Source organism: Pieris rapae, chromosome 16, assembly GCF_905147795.1.
Source record: "Pieris rapae chromosome 16, ilPieRapa1.1, whole genome shotgun sequence".
Taxonomy (NCBI): Eukaryota; Metazoa; Arthropoda; class Insecta; order Lepidoptera; family Pieridae; genus Pieris; species Pieris rapae.
The window spans coordinates 3,951,764-3,973,471 of record NC_059524.1 but is presented as its reverse complement, the minus strand read 5'-3'; the positions used below and the strand labels follow the sequence as shown (position 1 = coordinate 3,973,471).

Here is a 21,708-nt window from a genome sequence, read left to right as displayed (position 1 = left end):
ATTACGTGAATAGCATATCCCTAATTCCATCGAATATACCAACCATAAAAATCTATTGTCGCCCGATGTTCATATGAATGGTAATTTGTCGCATAAAAATTTATAATTTCACCTAAACAATCATTCAATGCATTAGGTACATAGTTCAATTAAATTAGCATAAAAGTTAGTTAATTATTTGATGCTTGTGACCTGAGCAGTAGCTTTACTTCAGTAATTTTCATAAGTAAATCGCATTATCGCTTGAATGTTACAAGACATAGCGCCGAATAAAGACGAAAAAAGAATTCATATTGTCTGATTTGACAGATGACGTCTCAAACTCGAAAACATTCTATATTAAAATAATTCAATTCCTAGATTCGTAATTCGAAATTTAAACATCGTTACATTACTACTCTATGGTCTATCTAAAAAAGAAACAAACTGGCTTCCATACTCATTTCCAGCTAGTCTCTTCCGTTTGACGTATTTACGTTAGGTATAATAACTTCTATACAACTACGAGTACTGTTGCACAAAAAGAATACTTTTCGTTCCAACATAGGACAGGTGATGTTGTGATAGTGAAATTGTTGGTTTTAAGAAAATTGGTGTGGTCAGTGTTTGTTTCCTAAAAGTCAATCATTCAATCAGTCACTCAGTTTCAATTTAGTGTTTTTTAGTAGCCCCTAAAAGTAGTTACAAAAATATAATTTCCAATGAGTCGGCAATGACATTTGCAATACATAATAGATAGACCACTATATACGTTTAATAACCGTATGCGGTGGGGCACATGGCAGCAGTGACCATAAAATTAACTGTAAGTAGTACCATTATTGGATATGAAATATTCATTGACCAGTGCGGATTGTTGTCGCTTGAATTATGCAGCAGAAATCACTTAGTACGGACTATAGCACTAATACGTTGTAATAGCGAGCTTATCATTGAACAGGCTTTATACCATTTAATTTGTGAAGTTATTAGTTTTTTGTAGTCTTTGATAGAATTTATTAACAATTATATTAAGAACAGATTACCAATTAAGGATGTTATATATTGATCGTGAATTCGAAAGTAGATAAATGTTTTACCATAAGAAGTTTGACTCTTTAACGTTTTTTTAAAATTGAGGATAATTATAATAGATATGAGAGAGAAGAAAGGTAAAAGGTTGATGTAGTTTCTGCACATACGCCCAAACCAAGAAACCAATCGGTGTTGGTTTGGGCGTATGTGTCGTTGGTCGGATCGGTGTATGTGGATAGACCTTTGTATATATACCATAAAAGCTGTTTTATATGTTTTAAATATAGACATGTATATATTAATTTCATTTGTACAGTTTTATTTACTGTATTTGGTATATATTATCAAATATAAGTGTAAAGAGCGAAGAGAATGCATTCTATCCATCGCCAAAAATGAATTGTCTTCGTAGGGTTTGGTTATTGGGATGCAGACAGGAGATCGATCGATAATTGAACCACAATCTCAGATTGAAAACAAATTACTTATTGGGTTCGGGTGTAAGAGATCCTTAAAAAAAATATATGTATACGTAATTATTTCTGTATAATTGTTAGGCGTATCGTATCTTTTGTAATGATAGACAAATGCTTCTACGAAAAAATAAGTAAATGCCTTACTTATTAATACGCAGTGTTTTATATGTATATTCACAAATTATCTCATAAATCGTGGTAACAGATACCGGATGTAAATATGAGTGCAGTTTATGAAATAGGTTCCGCCATTAGTGCAATGTTATCACGTTGTGATTAGGGTCCTGCCGACCAATCAGCGACCGTCTAATTATACAGGAACGCGCTTTATTAATAGCAATTATACCGCCATATTGCCGACGCGATTTAATTAACTCGCTTCGCTGATTAGAGACATGTGGCAGTTTAAACTAAGCGCCATTTGCGTAATCTTATCAAAATTATATAGGTATTAGATATAAAGAATATAGCCAAACGGTCTTTGAATGTGGCCGTGGTCGGTGTGGGGTACCGGGTTCGATTCCCGGTTCGAGAGCAAGTTTTAAATTTATTCTCGGCCTTTGATAGGATTGTCCGGTACCGGGCGAGTTGTATTTATAGGGAGAGTATTTATTTTTTAGACCATCAATTTTTAAAACAATTATAAATTACTTAACTGTTCTTCAAATAATATGACGTTTGCATGCCTTTTTTATTTGCCTGATTGTGCGTTTTTTTATATAATTAATCAAAGTACCACTTTCTGAGTAAATAAATGATTTATTATTGTTATTAAATCTATCTCATTCAAGAAAATAGCTATCATAAAAGGCAGACGACGCACTCTCAAGCTAAACATTGAGAGTGTCAATCACCTATGTGGTGAACCTCTTGCCCGTTTACCCCCTATGATAAAAAAATCTATCTATTTATGTTAGGTTTAGGAAATCACCCATTTATATTTCAAACGTAGATTGGGCCTAAGGGCTGATAAAGCACGTCGGATAATTTGTATCCAAAACGTATGTGACCCATATAGATACACTTAAGGCAAGAGGCGTAATTAAACCCGCGACTCTTATAAATGAATTATGACAAGGATTCATGGTCTAATAGTATGCAATAGTGCGTAGAGGAGATTCATCAAAGCCGTCACGCGGGAACAATGATTGACGAGTTCGCACCTCGCTCTGTGCCGCTAATTAAGACGACATGTGCATGCGCACCCATGCAGCCCGCTTAACGATCAAGTATGCAATATTTGTTTCAAATGTCATTATAATTGTTTTAATTTGTAATGAAATACTAATTAACCATTCGTATACTATCTCAAGATCTGGTTTGCGGTTTGCTGTAATTATTTTTACAGAGTGAATAATTGGTTATAAATATTGGCTATAGATTACAAATTATGTGCGTATTGACATTGATAGTTATCGCAAGTCATCTGTCTAAGATCTATTAAAGAAATATCTTATGACGCTACATCCTTATCTGGGCCTCAGATTTCTAATCGGCAAGTTCACCTGAACCGCCCCATTGTGCCTGACACACGCATTCGACTTTTTGGGTCTAAGGCATGGCAATTTAGTCACGATGTTTTCCTTTACCGTTCGAGCGAATGTTAAATAAACCTACGGAAATGAACCTACGGCCTCAGGGATGTAAGTCGTACGCTGAAGCCAACACTACTCTTACAATTTACAAGCATCAAAAACAAATAGAAAATATATTACATACAACGGTTTAAGATTTTTCTTCCAAGCAACTTTTCAAGTTATTAACATAATGTGCAGGTATTTTAATTTTATATAAAACGTAGAAATTATGTAACACTTTTATATGACATGTCTTTGTTAAGGCCTACCAAAACAAGTATTTTTCCGGCAATCGAACACAAAACCACTGTGATTTCAATCCAAGAGGCTTTTTACATAACCTACATTAATTGTGAATTCAAAGTGGACTCACAGATCAGTGCAAGCGCAACTAAACGAACATAAATCTTATTAATGGTATTCTTATTTTCGTCCTCTCTGAATCTTGTTCGCTACAGGAGTGGATTTCTGAAACGTTTAACGAGAGAATGTATACAATTCCATGGATTCTAATATATAATTAATCGAATTTTTTGATAGATTTTTTTATGCTCCAGACTTATGTAATTAAAATAATTTCATAATATATGATAAAATATAAGAACTTGATATAATTGATAATTACTATAAAATTATGCAATACTAATTTGCACCCCATTGTTTGTGGCAGAATATGCAAAGATTTTACCACCATTATTATTAATCTTTAAAAGGCTTTGAGACGTAATATATAATTTTAAAGCTAGATTTTTTAATTTAAAATAAATTGAACCCGGGACCACGTTTGCATGTTTTATACAAAATGCAATACATTTTGTATAAACGCGCGTTAATACAGCACATTTGTTCAAATTTCTATCGTGTAAACAATGAGAATAAGATTATTTTCTTAAATATTATTTGTTTAAAAAATGACATGACATGCACATCAATGTCAAGTGTGAACAACATTTAAAAGGAAACATTACAATGATAATATAACATTACCATATAATATAAATAATATATTATATTTATATTATTATTATATATTATATATATATTAAAGTCAAAATAAATACAGCTGAGATACTAGCACTACTCAAGAAAGCACTTAACATTTTATCCATAGATAAAAAACGTAATCTTAAATGTCTTAATCAAACAAATCTGGGTGGTCATGAAATTTTTATTCTGTTAGTAAAAACAGCGACTGACAATCATTTATATCTAAAACGTCTCGTCTTACGATTTGTTTCCGTTCCCGCCTCAATGGCTACCATTTTATGTCGATTAGGAGATAGTGTTTCACTCGCTACTGACACCACTTTCTATTATAACAATGAGTCTATTATCATTTTGGAACTCTCTGGTTTTTGTTAACAAATTATTGACACATAACATGCGTACTTAATAAAATCGATAAGCGACTCTGCGAATACGCGCTACGACCTGTTTAGGTCTTGGCCTCAGATATATTGTGTTTCATGATCATTTCTATAGGGAAGTATGTGATCAGCCTCCTGTGCTTGATACGTCGTTGACTTTTTGGGTCTGAGCAGACCGGTGTTTTAGTGATGTTTTCCTTCACCGTTCGAATGTTAAATGCGCACATAGAAAGAAAGTCCTTTGGTGCACAGCCGGGGTTCGAACTTACGACCACAGGGATCTTAGCTGCACACTGAAGCCGCTTCACCAACAAAGCTCTAATAGTTTTATAGAATTCAAAAATTGATAAGTTGGATAGCTTAAAGAGGGTGATAAAGTTGTGAAAAGCAGAAAAATGCCTTTAAAACTATGTTTTTTGCTCTTAAAAGAACAAACTCTTAGAACAAAACAAAAGAAATATGGATAAAGGTATAATAAGTTACACTAGTAATTTATATCTATATGTTATTTATTTATTTATAAACACTTGGTTACATTACCATATAAAAATTGAACATTTTTTTTAAATTAAATGAAAAGGACAGTAACTGGCGGCCTTATCGCTTTCGAGCGATCTCTTCCAGGTAACCCCTGTAAGTGAAGAAAAAATGTATTAAATTACAGTGAGAAGAAGTGCAAAAATATATATTACATATAGTTATTAAGAATAAACTAAACAGGAAAAAAATCTAAAGCAACTTAAGCCTAAAACATACATATTTAATAAAAAAGAAAAGGTTGTAAGTTGTACAATAAACTGCATAATTTTATCCGCTTCTATACTAATAACGAGTATCATTAATATATAATCTACGCAAAATAAAGACACTATAAGAAATATAACAGGAAACCGCATTGAATGAGATTTCGACCAACCACAGACAATTTTCCTAAGTAGACAAAAACACAGATAAAAATGTGTACCCATCTATCTTCCTCCAATGGGACGTTAAAGAATGTTAAGAAGGGGAAGGGGACGCAATGTGTGTAATATAAATACATTTATTACAAATAATACTCACAAGCAAATAGCTAAGCTTCTGCGAGGTTCTAATCTTATTGAAGGGTGAAACAGATTTTTGAATTTGGAATAATACTGGAATAAAAGCTGCGTACATTGTGATTATTGGCCCCGTAACTGGGGCAGACACTCTCTTTCATTTATTTCGAAAAGAAATAGTTCTTGCGTACTTTGCAGTAGAAGGTATACTACAGTAAGTACATAGCTTGCGGCCACAATCCTTCCGCGGACACCGTCGCTGACCGAATCACTGCAGCTGAACCTTGAAATACAGAAACTAAAATAGATATAATCCAGCTCGTATTACTGACTCTATTTTTCTATCTACATCAATCAAATTAATTGTCCATCTAGCACACCAAACTAAATATATTACACAAAATTTCGTAGATATGTTTAAGGTATTATAAACTTAGAAGCTTTAGGTACAAATTATAATTACTTGCGATAATTAGCGATAACCTAAAAGCCGACGACGATTGAACTCAACAACTCGGCCGAGTAATTGTTGAATAATTGCGTTAACGTGAAAATACACGGTTTAATTAAACAAAAGAATGAGAATTTATGCATGAAGAATTATGTTAAATAAACAACGTTTGTGGCGGGGCAATTTGAAATGTTTTTAAAAATGGAACGAATTTTTTTCTGGATCGTATTTAATACTTGATCGCGTACTTGTTCTGTGCAATGCGAAGGCCTGAGGGTCGAATATATAAAGATATGTACCAGGGCAACATACCTAGTATATACGTTACAGATTAAATCAGTTCCATTTTTGAATGTCCGCCACTACAATACAACACATCACAGACTACAATACCACAGACAGAATCTGACTTCATTTGTCAACCCGATGTGCAATGTTTTGCGACAGCTGTTCCATATTTAAATATTACTTTGTTTTGCTACAGGCGCATGTTCCCGACGGTTCGTGTCTCTTTCGCGGGATGCCGCGCAGAGGCGCGTTACGGCGTTCTACTAGACGTGGTGCCCGTGGACGGCAAACGCTACCGCTACGCCTACCACCGCTCGTCGTGGCTGGTAGCGGGCAAAGCGGATCCCCCGGCGCCCGCGCGTCTCTACCCGCACCCTGACTCTCCCTTCTCGGGTGATCAGCTGCGCAAACAAGTTGTCTCTTTTGAAAAGGTCAAGCTCACCAATAACGAAATGGATAAAAACGGACAGGTAATGATAAAGTTTTATTTTTAAGTATAATATCCCTTTTAATAAAAATAATAACTTTTTATTTTACATTAAAGCGATTTTAGTTGGAGCTAGTAACAGTTCGGTCTTGCTAGTAAACAAAAAAAAAACAAAAACACCTAAAGTTATGCATGTAGCGTAGCAGACTAAATATCAATCAAGATTTAGTATTTTCTTTCAATTACAAAATATTACATTTTGTTTCAGTTGGTCCTGAACTCCATGCACAAATATCAACCACGCATACACCTAGTTCTCCGACGTGAGGGTGCGGTGAACGCTCCCATAACAGATCTGGAGCAAGAGGAATTCAAGACATTTATCTTCCCGGAATGCGTGTTTACTGCTGTGACAGCGTACCAAAATCAACTTGTAAGTATAATTAAGACATGTTTTTTTACATCTACGTACATAAAAGCGTAGCAACGTTTGTAAAAAATATTCATTTTTAGGGGGTAGACGCAAAAAATTTGTAAAGGACCGGCAAAACTTGAATCCAAATCTATGTAAACTAACCTCTTGATTTATACTAAATGAATAGAGGGTAGACTCAAAAATTAAAGGAATTCAACTTTTAAATTAAACTCCTGATCTCTTGACGTTGTTTTTACGGAATTTATATCAAAGAAATAATTTAGCATTCTAACAATTATCTTGAAGACCTTTCTTTTTCACTCGCCCACAAGCATCTAGTGACATAAGAGTAATTAACTATTATTAGATTAGATCAATCGTGATTTGATTTCTAAAATAGATCACAGAACGAATGTTTGTAATTGCTTAGTCTGAGTATCGACACGTATTTCTGTCTCACTAATTGCAACTCGGTGAAAGGTATGTCCAGTGGACAAAGCGACGTGGCACATTTTTGTTTATCGTACGGCCACACGCGGGCGTACCCGTTGACTGACGGACACAAGAAGATTGTCTGTGACGAGTTACTTGTCACCCAAAATATCTAATTCTCTATTTGCTAATGTGTTAAGGTTTCGAATTAAGCTTTACAGTCAAATATTTTTACGTAGGCATATCTAAAATTCTTATTCAAGAAATTTTACACTTTTATTGAATCTCATTAACGAATATCCTAAATTTATCAGAATTTTGAGGTGTAAAATCATCAATAATTTTATTAAATTAAACTATTCGACGGTTCTCGTCTTTGTTTTCCCTCGGTTAAATGGTGGTTGGTGTTCTAGCTTTCTTTCGCTTAACGCCTGAGTAGCGGGCCGCACATGTCGCCACGAGCAATTAATTCTCTGTCACAAAAGCGTTTGGGCGTCGCGACGCTCATTTTGTTCCTACCGCGCGGTAATTAGGACGTTTTGAGGTTCATAAAGGAAACGTTACTTTATATCGACAACGCGGAACATAAATCTTCATTCGTACGTTAATTAGTTACTTCGTTTCTGTAAATTTTTTGTTACAACTCGCAATGCAGTCAGGATTCCTAATTTTAGCGTTAGGTCATTGAAATGCGTTTAGGAGTCTCCTGTGTGTAGTTCGGGGCATTGATTCTAACGTTCCGTGTACAGGCTATTGATAATAACGAGAATAATAGTCTGTGCATATTGGGATCTATATTCGTAATTTAAATCTCTCATACAATACAGATTATAAATGAACTGAATACTTGACTTCATTCAATATATTCAATAGATGGCGCAGTTTGCATTATTAATTAATTATTCTATATTAATTAAGCATTTTCAAATTTAATGCAACAGGGGCCAAACAAAACTTCACCTGATGTTAAATGATACTCACATGCGTTGCCGGCATTTCATGAATTGGTACGCTCTCAATTATGGACTAACTTTATTTTTATCATTCCTTTAAGTTACAATAGATCAGAGCAGTGTTGGTCTAGTGGCTTCAGCGTGCGACTCTCATACCTGAGGTCGTAGGTTCGATCCCCGGCTGTGCACCAATGGAGTTTCTTTCTATGTGCGCATTTAACATTTGCTCGAATGTTGAAGGAAAACATTATGAGGAAACCGACATGTCTTAGACTCAAAAATGTCGACGGCATGTGTCAGGCACTGGAGGCTGATCACCTACTTGCTTATTAGATTTAAAAATGATCATGAAACAGATTCAGAAATCTGAGGCCAAGACCTAAAGAGGTTTTAGTGCCACTGATTTATTTATTTAAGCTTAATATCTAACTAAATTTAATGGATTATAAACTTATAAAAATCTTGATGGAAGTTAAAAAATAATGTAAAGTTTGAAACGTTAATTTTGGCAACTTTTGCACACTCCAAATGTTAACTGACATAGGCTTTACGAATTCAATAAGGCTACCTCATATCTTTGATCAGGAGCACCGATTTGGCTGACGTCACACTTCTGACAGCTAAAACATTTGTCGAACCGCCGAGATAGTGTCACTGATAACCCAATCCCTTACAACAATAAGAAAACACTTAATGTGTTTGCACCTGCGTCTCTCGATATATCTTGTGCCCACATAACTTGATGTTTTATTTATTAAATTTGAATTAAAAGGGTTATTTTTTTCATATTTAGAGTACTTTTCTTATAGCTTAAGAGCAATCTAAGACGAGGTATTTCTAGTATGAAAAATAAAATGTTCTTAAGTTTTATTATAAATACATTTTGCCGCGCACCCGCTAACCACAAATAACATTTTCAAGCAGGTTTGACTTAGGATCCTTCAAGAAAAGAGTGTAACATTTAGCCCCTGGTCCATAGTAAAAAATAAATCATAGCGTTATATAACTAAAAATAATTATTTGTCTAAAAATCCATATTAAACATATTGATTTATAAAATTAATGTAAAACCTTACGGTTGTTATGGTATAGTGTATATTATGGAATGCGACGCCTTCTAGAGCAGTGTTTTGACGGGTAAAGGACAGAATCAAAATTCAATTAAACAATTTGCCCCTTCACATCTAGGGGCGAATATGATTGTGTTTTTTCAACAGAATTCAGTATACCATAATAAATACGCAGGTCTATGTTGTTGTAATAATATTTATTAAGCTCTCTATTAATCTATTGAGTAATTTGAAAAAAATACATATATGTATATGTATATTTACAGAATAATATACAAAATCTAATGTAATATATCATACAATTCAAAACTTTGGTTCGTCTATAAATATAATTATTGTTTAGCGCATCAAATACATATAAAAATACGTCTTCAACTTCAAATTGTTTATCGTCAGGTTATCTAATGTAGCGGTGACTCCAATAAAAATCTTAAACTACATTAATAAAACCACTAAATCGAAGATTTCAGAATAACTCTTTAATAATTCGATTCACTTCTACTTGTCATAAAAAATCTGTCATTTTACAGTATACAAAATGAAACATCATTATTGGTGCTTTATCATTCCTGGACGTTGATATAAGACAAGATAAGGCCTAAAAAATATGAATTGCTTTTTTGTGTGCGCGTGAGACACGGCGTCGCCGCGCCGCGGGGAGGTTTCCCGGGAAAACGCTAACCTGCTCCATAACACCCACTAGCTTTTGTTAACAATCCTTTGTTTGCTATACTGAGGTGACAATGTTTGTTACAATGCAGTTTTTTCAAGCCGATGACTTGTGAATTTGTTATGATTGATTGTTCCGCTGAGAATCGCGGCAACCTGCCGTGATGGATTGAATGTACAAACATATTTACACACTTCATTGTGTGTGCAATGAAAGCAATGGATATTAAGGGACATATAATAAGAAAATTATCTTGCTCTCAAATTATCTTACTATATCTAAAAATAACTCCTTAAAAATATTAAAGCACCCTTTAATTTCTTGTTTATTAAAGTAAATTATGTTTAATCATAATATTTTATTTGTTTCGTACAGCTAACATACACTATATGTAATAAAAACAATTATACTTTCGCTATAGCCAACGATGGAAAGGTTCAAACGTTTTCAAAACTTAGAATTAAGGAAAACCTAAGTGAAGATCGCATCATCTAGTGTATTTTTTATTTCGAAGAATTAAAAAAACTAACATTTATTCAACTAATGCTAATAGCTACTTAATTGAAATTTATATATCATTCCTCAGTATCAATAATCAATATTCAAAGCCCAATCCAAAGCTATTCTCGCATTGAACATCTAAACGGGTTTGAGTCTGACACAATCGAACAATATAAAGGAGTTAGGCAAACACAATTTCAATAACAAAGGGAGAAATAAACATATTTCACGGGCCAAAATGGCGGTCAGGTGTCATGAGGTGTCCTTCTCTCCCCGCACCCCACTTCACCCCCGCACATCTCTTCAAATAATCGATTCATTCTTATGAATGTGATACTTTTATATTTGTCAACGCATTACCTCCATAAGATTATAAAAGCTTAAGGTGACAAATGTATCGGACCCAACGCACGTATTTTAACATTATTGACAGAATTTGCATAATTTAATACGGCCCGGAAAAATTGGTAATTATATTTTTGTATGTTAAAACGTAAAAAAATCATGTAGTGTCTCTGTGGGTTGGTAATTTTTCACGCATTATAACAGGACGATAACACGGAACCCACATAAGTCAAAAATACAAGGAGTCAACGTACTTGCATAAGGGAATTTAAAATAATTTAACGTGAAATTATTTATTGGTCGGCCATCTCTTTCTGGCGTATAATACTGGTAGGAACTGTGTGAGTGTGATCTCTTTCTTACTTGCCATCGATCACACGAGGTGTGACGTCACGCAGAGCCGTCGTGTGCGGCCGGCTTGAATTTATTGCGTCTGCGCACCCAGCCACCACAGAAGAACTACATTTATTGAACCCTTTAAGCTTTATAATTATTTTCATACCTTTATTAGATTTCTTTACGCCTCCTCCATTTAATAAATACTAGACCCTTCTCGATACTTTAAATTATGACATGTTTTTTATATTATTATGCGACCGTATTTTTTAATCCCTGCTATTGTTACCTATGGGTAGTCATAAGTCAAAGTATGATTGGATAATCTATGATCAATGACAGTACAAAATGCGTGCTGTCAATTTGACACTTGTCATTTTTCGAAATCTTTTCACAACACGTTAATGATAATAAATTAAACGTTCTGTGCGTATTGAAATGTGGCAGATAACGTACTCGATAATTTTCAGAGTATTGAATAATAGCTTTGGCCATGAGTGCAAAGTTGATTTTGTACTAACTGTAGGCGCATTGAAGGAGTTAATACAGAAATTAAGGGACGGTTCTGAAAACACGAACAGTCCACGAAGGTTTCTAAATGTGGGTTGGTAGAGTGTTGATAAAGATAGCAACAGAGATCGCGGATAATTTATACAACCTACATAGCATATCATTTATTATATCTATTGGAACTGTACGAGAAAGTTTACAACTTATCGATTTGTTGGACGAAGATGATACACTATGAGGTGTCGAATGTAACAGTATTTGTCAAAACAAAAAAATGAAAGTATCATCTGCGGTAGACGAAAAATACGGTAGACATAAAAGGCACGGGTTAGTCAAGAATTTATAAATGATTATAATGGTGAACTAGAAACACGGAAAATTATATTTTATAATAGTTATATAATTAGCTGCAAGTTGTCAAGCTGAACGGTACAAATTTATTGTTTTCACGTGAAAATTGTTATTAAAAATATTTTCTAAACATTTTAAATTTGTCTTGTATCGTAATTCGTTCCTAATACTAAAGCTAAATGTGTATTAAATATGAATAGTTCTGCGAGCTATCAATGCCACATAACTCGTAATTCTTGCGCACTTGCAAAATAATAAAGCATTGCTTTTCTCGAAAATCCCGTTTACAACTCCCACAGCTGTTGGCCATTTAGAATTTATTGTTTTCGCCATATACCGCGCTACGTCTTACTGAAAATTTATTTTAATACACACTAATCATTTAAATATTACACACGCTTTAACATCAGCTTTATATGACAAATAGTTATACAACCATTAAAAAATTTTTTAATTACATTAAATCCTGCAAATTGATAAAACTAAACATACATACAAATAAAAGTTATAAATAGTCAGATTAAACAGATAGCTTATAAAAAAAGGGTGACGGAGAGTTTATTGCCAGTTCTTCTCTTCCGTTCTATGTCCTTGATTTGACAAGTGGCAGTAAATGTAAAATTAGAAGCATTTAATGTATATTTATTTTTTTTTGACGTTCATAAGTGTACATTATGTCACCTATGTGAATAAATAATTTTTGATTTGATTTGATTTATACACATAATTGATTTACGAATAAAATGAATCTCATCAATATGTTACTGAGCTTAATACTCGAAGACTTGAATAATTTTCACTAATTTCTCAGAGGAAGGTTTTTATCGTAAGAAAAATATAAAAATAAAAAAATATTTATACATGTTAGTACTTTCAAGTTATTCACATGTTAGACCAGTGCCAATAATTTTTGAAACCAAAAAAAATTACAGTAGGATGAAACCCATTAGAAATGCAGGGGAATATGATAAAAATGACAGGAAAAATAAATTACGGTCGATCCGAGTTCGGGAAGTGGGAGGGGGGTGGCTTTTAAGGGGGAAAAATTGTTAATCTTGATTTCCGGCGAAACTACCAGTCCTATGGAAAAAAGTTGAATGGCAAAGTTGTAGGTCATAAAAAGATCTACAACTTTTGTATTTACAATTTTTTCACATAACCTCAAAATTTAGGTGAAAAATTCAAAAAACCATGTTTTTGGTTTTTTATTTATATCTTTTTTAAAAAGTTTTTTTTTTCTACGAAATTTGGTAAAAAGTTACCTTATTATGTCCCAAATATACTGTAATTTATTTGATTAAAAATATTTATTTTTTCGCCTCATTTTAACTTAATATCAAAAAATCACCCTAATTTTCAATCGAAAATTCTGACGTCAAAATTTCAGCTTTTTTCAAAAAGTTTTGGGGCTTTTTGTTCGTTGAAATGTCTACTTTCTGATGGTGTAAAAAAAAATTTACATTACTCTAGGAAATATTATTAGAAAATGCAAAACATTGAAAAAACCTCAAATTCGAAAATTTTCTTTTAATTGTTTACAATTGTGAGGTATTTATTAAAATTTACACTTTAATTACTCAAAAAACGTAAGATTTCATGCTTCATTGATAAACGAAAAAATTGCTAATTAAAATATACTTCTATAATTAACAAACAAATAAGTTAATAAAGTTAATATTTAATAATACATATACAATATTTTGAAAAAGTTGTAGAATCTTCTGTAAATAATATTTGTAGATGCCTATTTATTGCTGTTTTAAGATAATTTATATACCTGAGTGACCTTCGGTGAATTTTAGCCCAGTGTAAGTTATTTCATTGAGAAGTGGGGATGGACCTAGGAGGGTCTGGGCCTTACTGCTACCTGCTATTTCGTAGCAGCTGTAAAAACCGTTAGCCAGTATTCGAGATACAGAGTAGTGTACAACATCGTTTTTAAAAATACACCTGCAGGCTGAGTTACTCTAAGTGATTTGTGAGAAATTTACTTTATTCAAAGAAAAATTCAAAATTCACCGAAGGTCACTCAGGTATATAAATTATCTTAAAACAGCAGTAAATAGGCATCTACAAATATTATTTACAGAAGATTCTACAACTTTTTCAAAATATTGTAGATGTCTTATTAAATATTAACTTTATTAACTTATTTGCTTGTTAATTATAGAAGTATATTTTAATTTGCAATTTTTTCGTTTATCAATGAAGCATGAAATCTTACGTTTTTTGAGTAATTAAAGTGTAAATTTTAATAAATACCTCACAATTGTAAACAATTAAAAGAAAATTTTCGAATTTGAGGTTTTTTCAATGTTTTGCATTTTCTAATAATATTTCCTAGAGTAATGTAAATTTTTTTTTACACCATCAGAAAGTAGACATTTCAACGAACAAAAAGCCCCAAAACTTTTTGAAAAAAGCTGAAATTTTGACGTCAGAATTTTCGATTGAAAATTAGGGTGATTTTTTGATATTAAGTTAAAATGAGGCGAAAAAATAAATATTTTTAATCAAATAAATTACAGTATATTTGGGACATAATAAGGTAACTTTTCACCAAATTTCGTAGAAAAAAAAAACTTTTTAAAAAAGATATAAATAAAAAACCAAAAACATGGTTTTTTGAATTTTTCACCTAAATTTTGAGGTTATGTGAAAAAAATTGTAAATACAAAAGTTGTAGATCTTTTTATGACCTACAACTTTGCCATTCAACTTTTTTCCATAGGACTGGTAGTTTCGCCGGAAATCAAGATTAACAATTTTTCCCCCTTAAAAGCCACCCCCCTCCCACTTCCCGAACTCGGATCGACCGTAATTTATTTTTCCTGTCATTTTTATCATATTTCCTTGCATTTCTAATGGGTTTCATCCTACTGTAATTTTTTTTCTGTTTTTACCATTTTTGAAGGCTTCGGCACTGGTCTATGTTAGTACTAGTAAAAAGTAAAAAATCACCAAGGCGAAACGAAGTTCGCTAAAGCTTCTATTAAATAAAAACTGTAAATTATTTCTTTATTACACACACTAATTTTTATAACCTATTGAACATTTTATTCAGTTCGTTAAATAAACATTTGTGAATCGTTTGTGTTTTAGAGTTGCTAGGAGTTTTATAACTTTGATTCTTAAATTAGAATTTTTACACCCCTATTAGTGCTACAGCAATATATTATAGCTAAGGAGTCACATATTAAAACAAGTAAAATGTGCATCGTTCATCACGGCTGTGTATCAGTCAATGGCGGTGTAGAGCTATGACATTTATTTATTCCTCGGAATACTCCCGTTTATCCTCACCGCATTCCCTAACATGACAGGCGACAAACATTTTTGTAACTTGACATAATTATAACGACTGTACGCTTAATTAAAACGAGATTTTGTGTCGGGTTTAACTGTCTTATTTGATTTTAATGTAACTGATAAAAATTTATTAATGTTTATACATTTGTATACTAAGTCAAGTTTATGCAATGGTCTTATATGTCCATCAAGTTTTTTAATGTCATCTTTATTCGATTGCATAAAAAAAATTGAGTGTGACGTACGGTCGCAACAACGCGACAAATACATGGACAGCCTTAATGTTAAACAACATAAAATTTCATATAAAATAGTTTTTAACTAGAAAGATGCAAACATTTATTGCAATCCTAAACAAGACTGCTATTGTTACATTTCTACTAACTAAAGTTTCTAATGTTATGATAATTATATTATTCTGTCAAATAAATAAATATATAAATATATGATTTGTTAGTAACAGTTACAATATATTAGTAAAATCTTTTTCTAAATCACGAGTCTTCTAATAAAAATTCACATGAGCGGCGCCAGTTTCCCTCTTCCCAAGTTTTTTTGTTTCCCGCGCGAGAATAATGTCATTAAGACGCCTTTAATGTTGTCAGTGAACAGGCATGCCGCCCAAGGCGACCGTTTGTTGATACTTAAATTAGGTTGTTTTGACACGCCTCGTCCTTATGTTTGTACTAAATCTAATAAATGTCGGTAGCGGATCCATTACTGCGTTTGTTCTTGATACGTTTGTTACATTTCTTTGTTTTTCTTTAGTAATAAGAATTGAATAAACTTGTGTAGTCATTATTACCAAACCGGTATGCTGGTCATAAAGTCGACATTAATATACACTACAAGCAACGCGCACTCATTATGTCACTATGAGGCGCGAAGGTATTGTAGTCAATCGCACGCCAGGTGGGTGTGCAAGTATAAGTAGCTGATGACCCTCGACATCTCTTGCTTCCCGATTTGACAAACACCGTATCTCTCGGACAATTGCCTGCTCATTGTTGTCACATGACAAGGCATATGACCTCGTTGGAGTCTAGGCGTAACATCAAAACCCAACTCTCTAATAATTTATCAATAAGGAATCATGATATATGAAAATATCACAGATAAGAACATTCTTTTTTCAAATATTATCTAGTTTATTACTTCCTTTGACCGAGAACAAACTAGACTTACAAAAAGGTGGTAGCGAAATTGCAACTCATTAGTTTGGATTAGTAAAACACGAGAACCGGTGAAGATTAGTAAATAGCTGAACCAATCAAGCTAGACAGATCACTCGCCAGATAATTACTGACTCGTCACCAGTGGTTCGCGTGGAACCCGCTGAAAGATTGACACACGCGAGACGAGTATTCGATGACTTGTTTATTGCGAATACGTTGCGTCAAACTTGCACTATGCCAATTGGATCAGTCCTACCTGGTCGGTGCGTCTGGCATGCCTGCGTCTATACAGTGGCATGCTAGTCTAGGAACTTCTAAGAAGTAGTTCAGATGGTTACGCGTGTGATGAAAGGAGAAATATCTTGGTTAGTCAACTGTACAAAAGCGACAGAAATCAATGAAGTGTCCATACTAAAGTATTCAAATATTTAAATCCAGCATTGCAATGCCCCTTTGAGGATATTTGTCGTAACTCGTAAATATTACTCACAAATTGTGCGGACCACAGCGGGAGCGCGGACGCAGCGAGGGGGCGATTTCTCATGTCACTTGAGCAACGCCAACATTTTTTAACACCTTGGACTCTATTTAAATCAAACAAATTCTTTATGAGGATGATAGCGTATTTTAATTGGGTTTATATTTACTTGGGTATATATTTTATTTGGGTGTCGCAGAGAAAGCATGACAGTAGAAATAAATGCCGTGGAAAGCGTTAAGAACTATGCGTGGTGTAACATATAATGATAGGATAAGTAATATGGAGGTTTGGTCACGCAGAAGCGGAAAAGTGGAATATTCAAGGCAATCCTGGATGGTAAAGTCGGCTTGGATATGCCTTGGTGAATGTCATGATAGTGGATATAATTATGTCAGAACCGTGAACAAGTGGAGGCAAGTGTGGATTCTGCCTACCCCATCGGGAAAAAAGCGTGATAGTATACATACATAATTGCATACAGTTTATAATTATTTTTGGATTTAAATACGGAAATAACGTGTAACGTGTTATATAAATCGAGTTCTTTGTTTCAGATCACGAAGCTTAAGATAGACAGTAATCCGTTTGCAAAGGGATTCCGCGACTCATCTCGTCTTACGGAATTCGAAAGGTATTACGAATAACTTTTTGTCATTGAAATTGATTCTTACCCGCGAATCCTGTAAATAGAACTGAATATCTTAGTGTCCACAATCTTCCATGTATCTCCACGCCAAAATTCATCTAAGTCAGTAACATAAGCATAATAATTTTTTGCTCTAAAATTAGAATACAGCGACAGTGATTGATGTATCTACGTGTACAATTACGACTTCCACTGAATTTATTCGATGCAAATGATCGCTCATGTTATAATTTACCTAACGGCCCATATTTTCTAGAACTCCGCAATTTGTCTCTCTATCTTACACGCAAATTAACGTTTTATTTTTTATTTTCCTTTGTTGAGATTCTATATCACCGGAGAGCACGAAAGACCGCCAACGTTCTCTGACGATGCGCGTTTCGGCGCTTCGAATTATAGGTAGATACTTTAATTTATTACGAAGACCTGACGTGTAAGAATTTTTAATTAAATTCTAATCTTTTCAGGGAGACGATGGAATCCATGCTGGCGGAACAGCATTATTTGCGTTCGCCGCTTCGGCCGTTCGATTTGGACCAGCATAATAACAATTTGACGTTGGAAGAGAAGGCTATTTTGGCGGCGCGGTCGCAACTCTTCCTTCGGGCTGCGTATCCACTGTATGGGGTGCCAGCGGCCGCTCTATGGGGACAGTGGGCTTGCTTAGCCCCACAACTCCTGGCACAACAACATTTAGCGTCGGGATCGGGGCTTCAGCTGCCGAGACCGGTCTATCCGGGTGGAGTACCAGCGCCGCTTTCTCAACACCGGTTCTCGCCATATCCTCCTCGAAGGTCGTCTCCGGGGTCCTCTCCAGACTCTCTGAGGGACCCAAGCCCACACCCTCATCCATCACATACCCCGCACACACCACACCCGCCCCATAGTCCCACTTAAGACATGGATTTTAACGGAGAGTTATACTTGTATTTTATTCAGATAATAATTAGTTTAGCAGAAATCGTTGTCGCAAGAACAACAGCTTCTAGGAAAGTAAATGTTTGATCTATAATGATTAAAGTTTATAGATTTTATTTTCATTCCAGTAGGCATACATCATGAAAAGATTCGTAAGCCACTTATGTAATATATTGTAATATAATATTTAAATGTTATATAAGACTGTAATTATTGTTGTAATAATGTTCCTAATAATTTTCTGTAGAAATATGTATTTATCACATTCTTAGTTAAGGACACAGAGTTGTGTGGGATTGGTGTTAAAAATTAATGAATCACAAAAGTTTATGTGCAATACAACAATAGAATAGGTGTTAGTTTACTATAAATGTAAGGTGTCTATGAAAAAATCACGATACATAGATGTCTCCTTGTAGGGAAATGGTAGATAAAATAGTTATTATAAATAATATATTAATAACATTGGAAATTAAATGTTTGTTAACATACTTGTTATTTGTTTTATTTTTCCTGTTTCTAGAATAAGAACCGATTATATTATTCTCCTTTATCCGAGGGATGTTTTTTCATACAATAAAAAAATATATATTAATTTATTAGGTCTTATTAATAATTATGGATTTAACAATCTAGCAAAAGACTAAAAATGGCTCTAAGTGACGTACATTTGGTGTCCCTAAGTCACAAATTATTCAAAAGAACTGGAAAGCAAAAAGGTACCTCTCACTATCAAAATTCAGTAAAATTAGTAAAATTAATTATAGCCCGTGAAAATATAATGGTGAGTGCATCTTATTTCTTGATATAAAAGTTTGCATAGATAATACTTTTACAATTAATCTGACCAAGTTACAACGAGAACCCGTGATTGTCCATAACCGGTTATAAATACGGATTGTTGTCACTAGATGGCGCTAGTATACATAAACAACGACACAATATAACATTTTGCGTATTTAATAAACACATTCATTATATAATAATAATAATAATTAAGCATATTTATAGTTTATATATATTACTTTGTATTATGTTTACATACTCACGTAGAAAACAAATAATTTAATACTTAATTTACGAATTCATTCCTGTAACCTACATAAGTTGAAAATTCGTTTTTCTTTTAAGAGGTTACAGGTAAAGTTTTGTTAATAATATTGAAATTGTATAAACTAATATTCTTACATACAGGCAGGGGACTATAGTTCAAAAGCCCAAAGACAAGAACATTTCTCCATCACTCCCAAACTTAATTAGAACGTGTACATCATCTGTGTATCACAAAGTTGATAACTGCGAAATTCCTAACATTTATCACCAACGAAATGTTTCCTTAAAAATATAGCATATCATATACGGCCCAGTATGCTAATGATATTAATAGCATACCGATAATTGAAATAGCGTGACAGATTGAGGATTTATAAGGAGCGTCACGCGTCCAATTATGTAAACTATAATGTTATCTCGGAAAACAACACCCCAACTATTCAATTAAAATGAAACTGCGTCATTCGAGTCACATAGAAGGGTCGTCCAACGAATTAGCCCGGCGCGTGGCTACATTACTGGGACAAATTCTATGTCCCGAGGGCCTTGGGGATGCAATGCTAATCTAATCTGGATTGTAGCTAATAAATGTCCCGCGGGTTGCACAAATTTATTGCTTGTAAAACTGTTTCCAATCGTAGAAATTGTTCGGATGACGCCGTACTTTCGACATGGTCTGATTGAATTTGCCATTTCGCTGGTTTTCTCATTTCGATTTGACGCCGCAGTTTTATTTGTGATCTAATATTCAATTTTAGTGGATGGCTCAGTGTTTAATTTTGCTAAATTTTTATGAAAATATTGTATGTAATTTACCTAAAATTTTATTGATGTATGTATGCAGTACGTCAGTTTTATGTATGTATGTATGCAACTAAGGTGATTTAATAATTTCTTCTACTTTTAATTAATTTGATATATTTGTTTTAAATATTGTTTGCTTTTTTAAAAGTGTACCGAGAGTTTTTTACGCCGGTTTTTTCTCTCGGCCTACACCCTCTGTCTTCTTTGCGATGAGTAGGGATGCCTACAGGTTCAAATTGATTGACGTGGAATAAGAGATACCTAGATGATCTTATGTTCCAAAATAAACGTATTTTATTTTATTTTTAATTATAATTAAACAAATTTTATTAATATTGTATACAATGCCACCGAAGCACCGTGGTTAACGCACATCACAACCACGCTGTGGTTCTGAGTTCAATAAATTTTCTAGTTACTACCTGCTATTGAATCTCGAGGTTAAACGAACTAGTTACTAGAACTTCTGTCTCCATTCATGTTATATTAAAGTACCTATAGTTTATTTACGAATAAATAAACGGAAAATTGCACAGATTATGTTTAAAAAGAATGTACACTTCAGTTTCTCATGATTTTACGAATGAAGTATTAATTTAAGAATGAGGTTACGATTACAAAAATAATTTAAAATTAATTACTCGGAGGTTTTTGTTATAGTGTTTATAATAGAAAACAGGTAAGTGGCTTATGGCAACCTTAAACAAGGCATTATAAGGTTTCTCGTACATGGATCAGATCGCACGTAAAGCCCTTATTGGCCACTCGGCTCCTAATCCCCATTTAACTGGGGTGCTGGGATCTAGGAGACGTGCCCTGAATATTATTTGATTTTTTTTTACATTTACGCTGTTTCTCCACAATCGTTAGGCGTTATTATATCCAGAAATACTGAACGTAATCTATTTTTATATTAATAACATTCTTTGTGAGGAGACTTTTGATACACTATGTTTTCAAATTAGAACATGCCAGATTGTTTGCGTAATGTTTTTTTAAAGTAATAAAAAAGTGAGTACAAAGTGATACACCCATGGACACTCTCAATGCCAGAGGGCTCGCGATTGCGTAGCCGACTTACAAAATGACTAGAATTGTA

General features: G+C 33.6%; 1 protein-coding gene across 2 annotated transcripts in view; it reads left to right on the top strand.

The window, feature by feature from the left end:
• Positions 1 to 19,229, top strand: part of LOC111000361 (T-box transcription factor TBX20-like) — a 37,002-nt gene extending 17,773 nt beyond the window's left edge. Inside the window, exons 3-7 of one of the 2 annotated variants that reach the window (XM_022269764.2) lie at positions 6,410 to 6,683; positions 6,909 to 7,073; positions 17,743 to 17,819; positions 18,159 to 18,233; positions 18,302 to 19,229. In XM_022269764.2, the coding sequence (XP_022125456.1) occupies positions 6,410 to 6,683; positions 6,909 to 7,073; positions 17,743 to 17,819; positions 18,159 to 18,233; positions 18,302 to 18,731 (1,021 nt within the window). In that variant the 3' untranslated portion in view covers positions 18,732 to 19,229. The remainder of the gene's footprint in view (positions 1 to 6,409; positions 6,684 to 6,908; positions 7,074 to 17,742; positions 17,820 to 18,158; positions 18,234 to 18,301) is intronic. The other variant, XM_022269765.2, reaches the window with a different exon arrangement.
• The last annotated feature ends 2,479 nt before the right edge of the window (positions 19,230 to 21,708 follow it).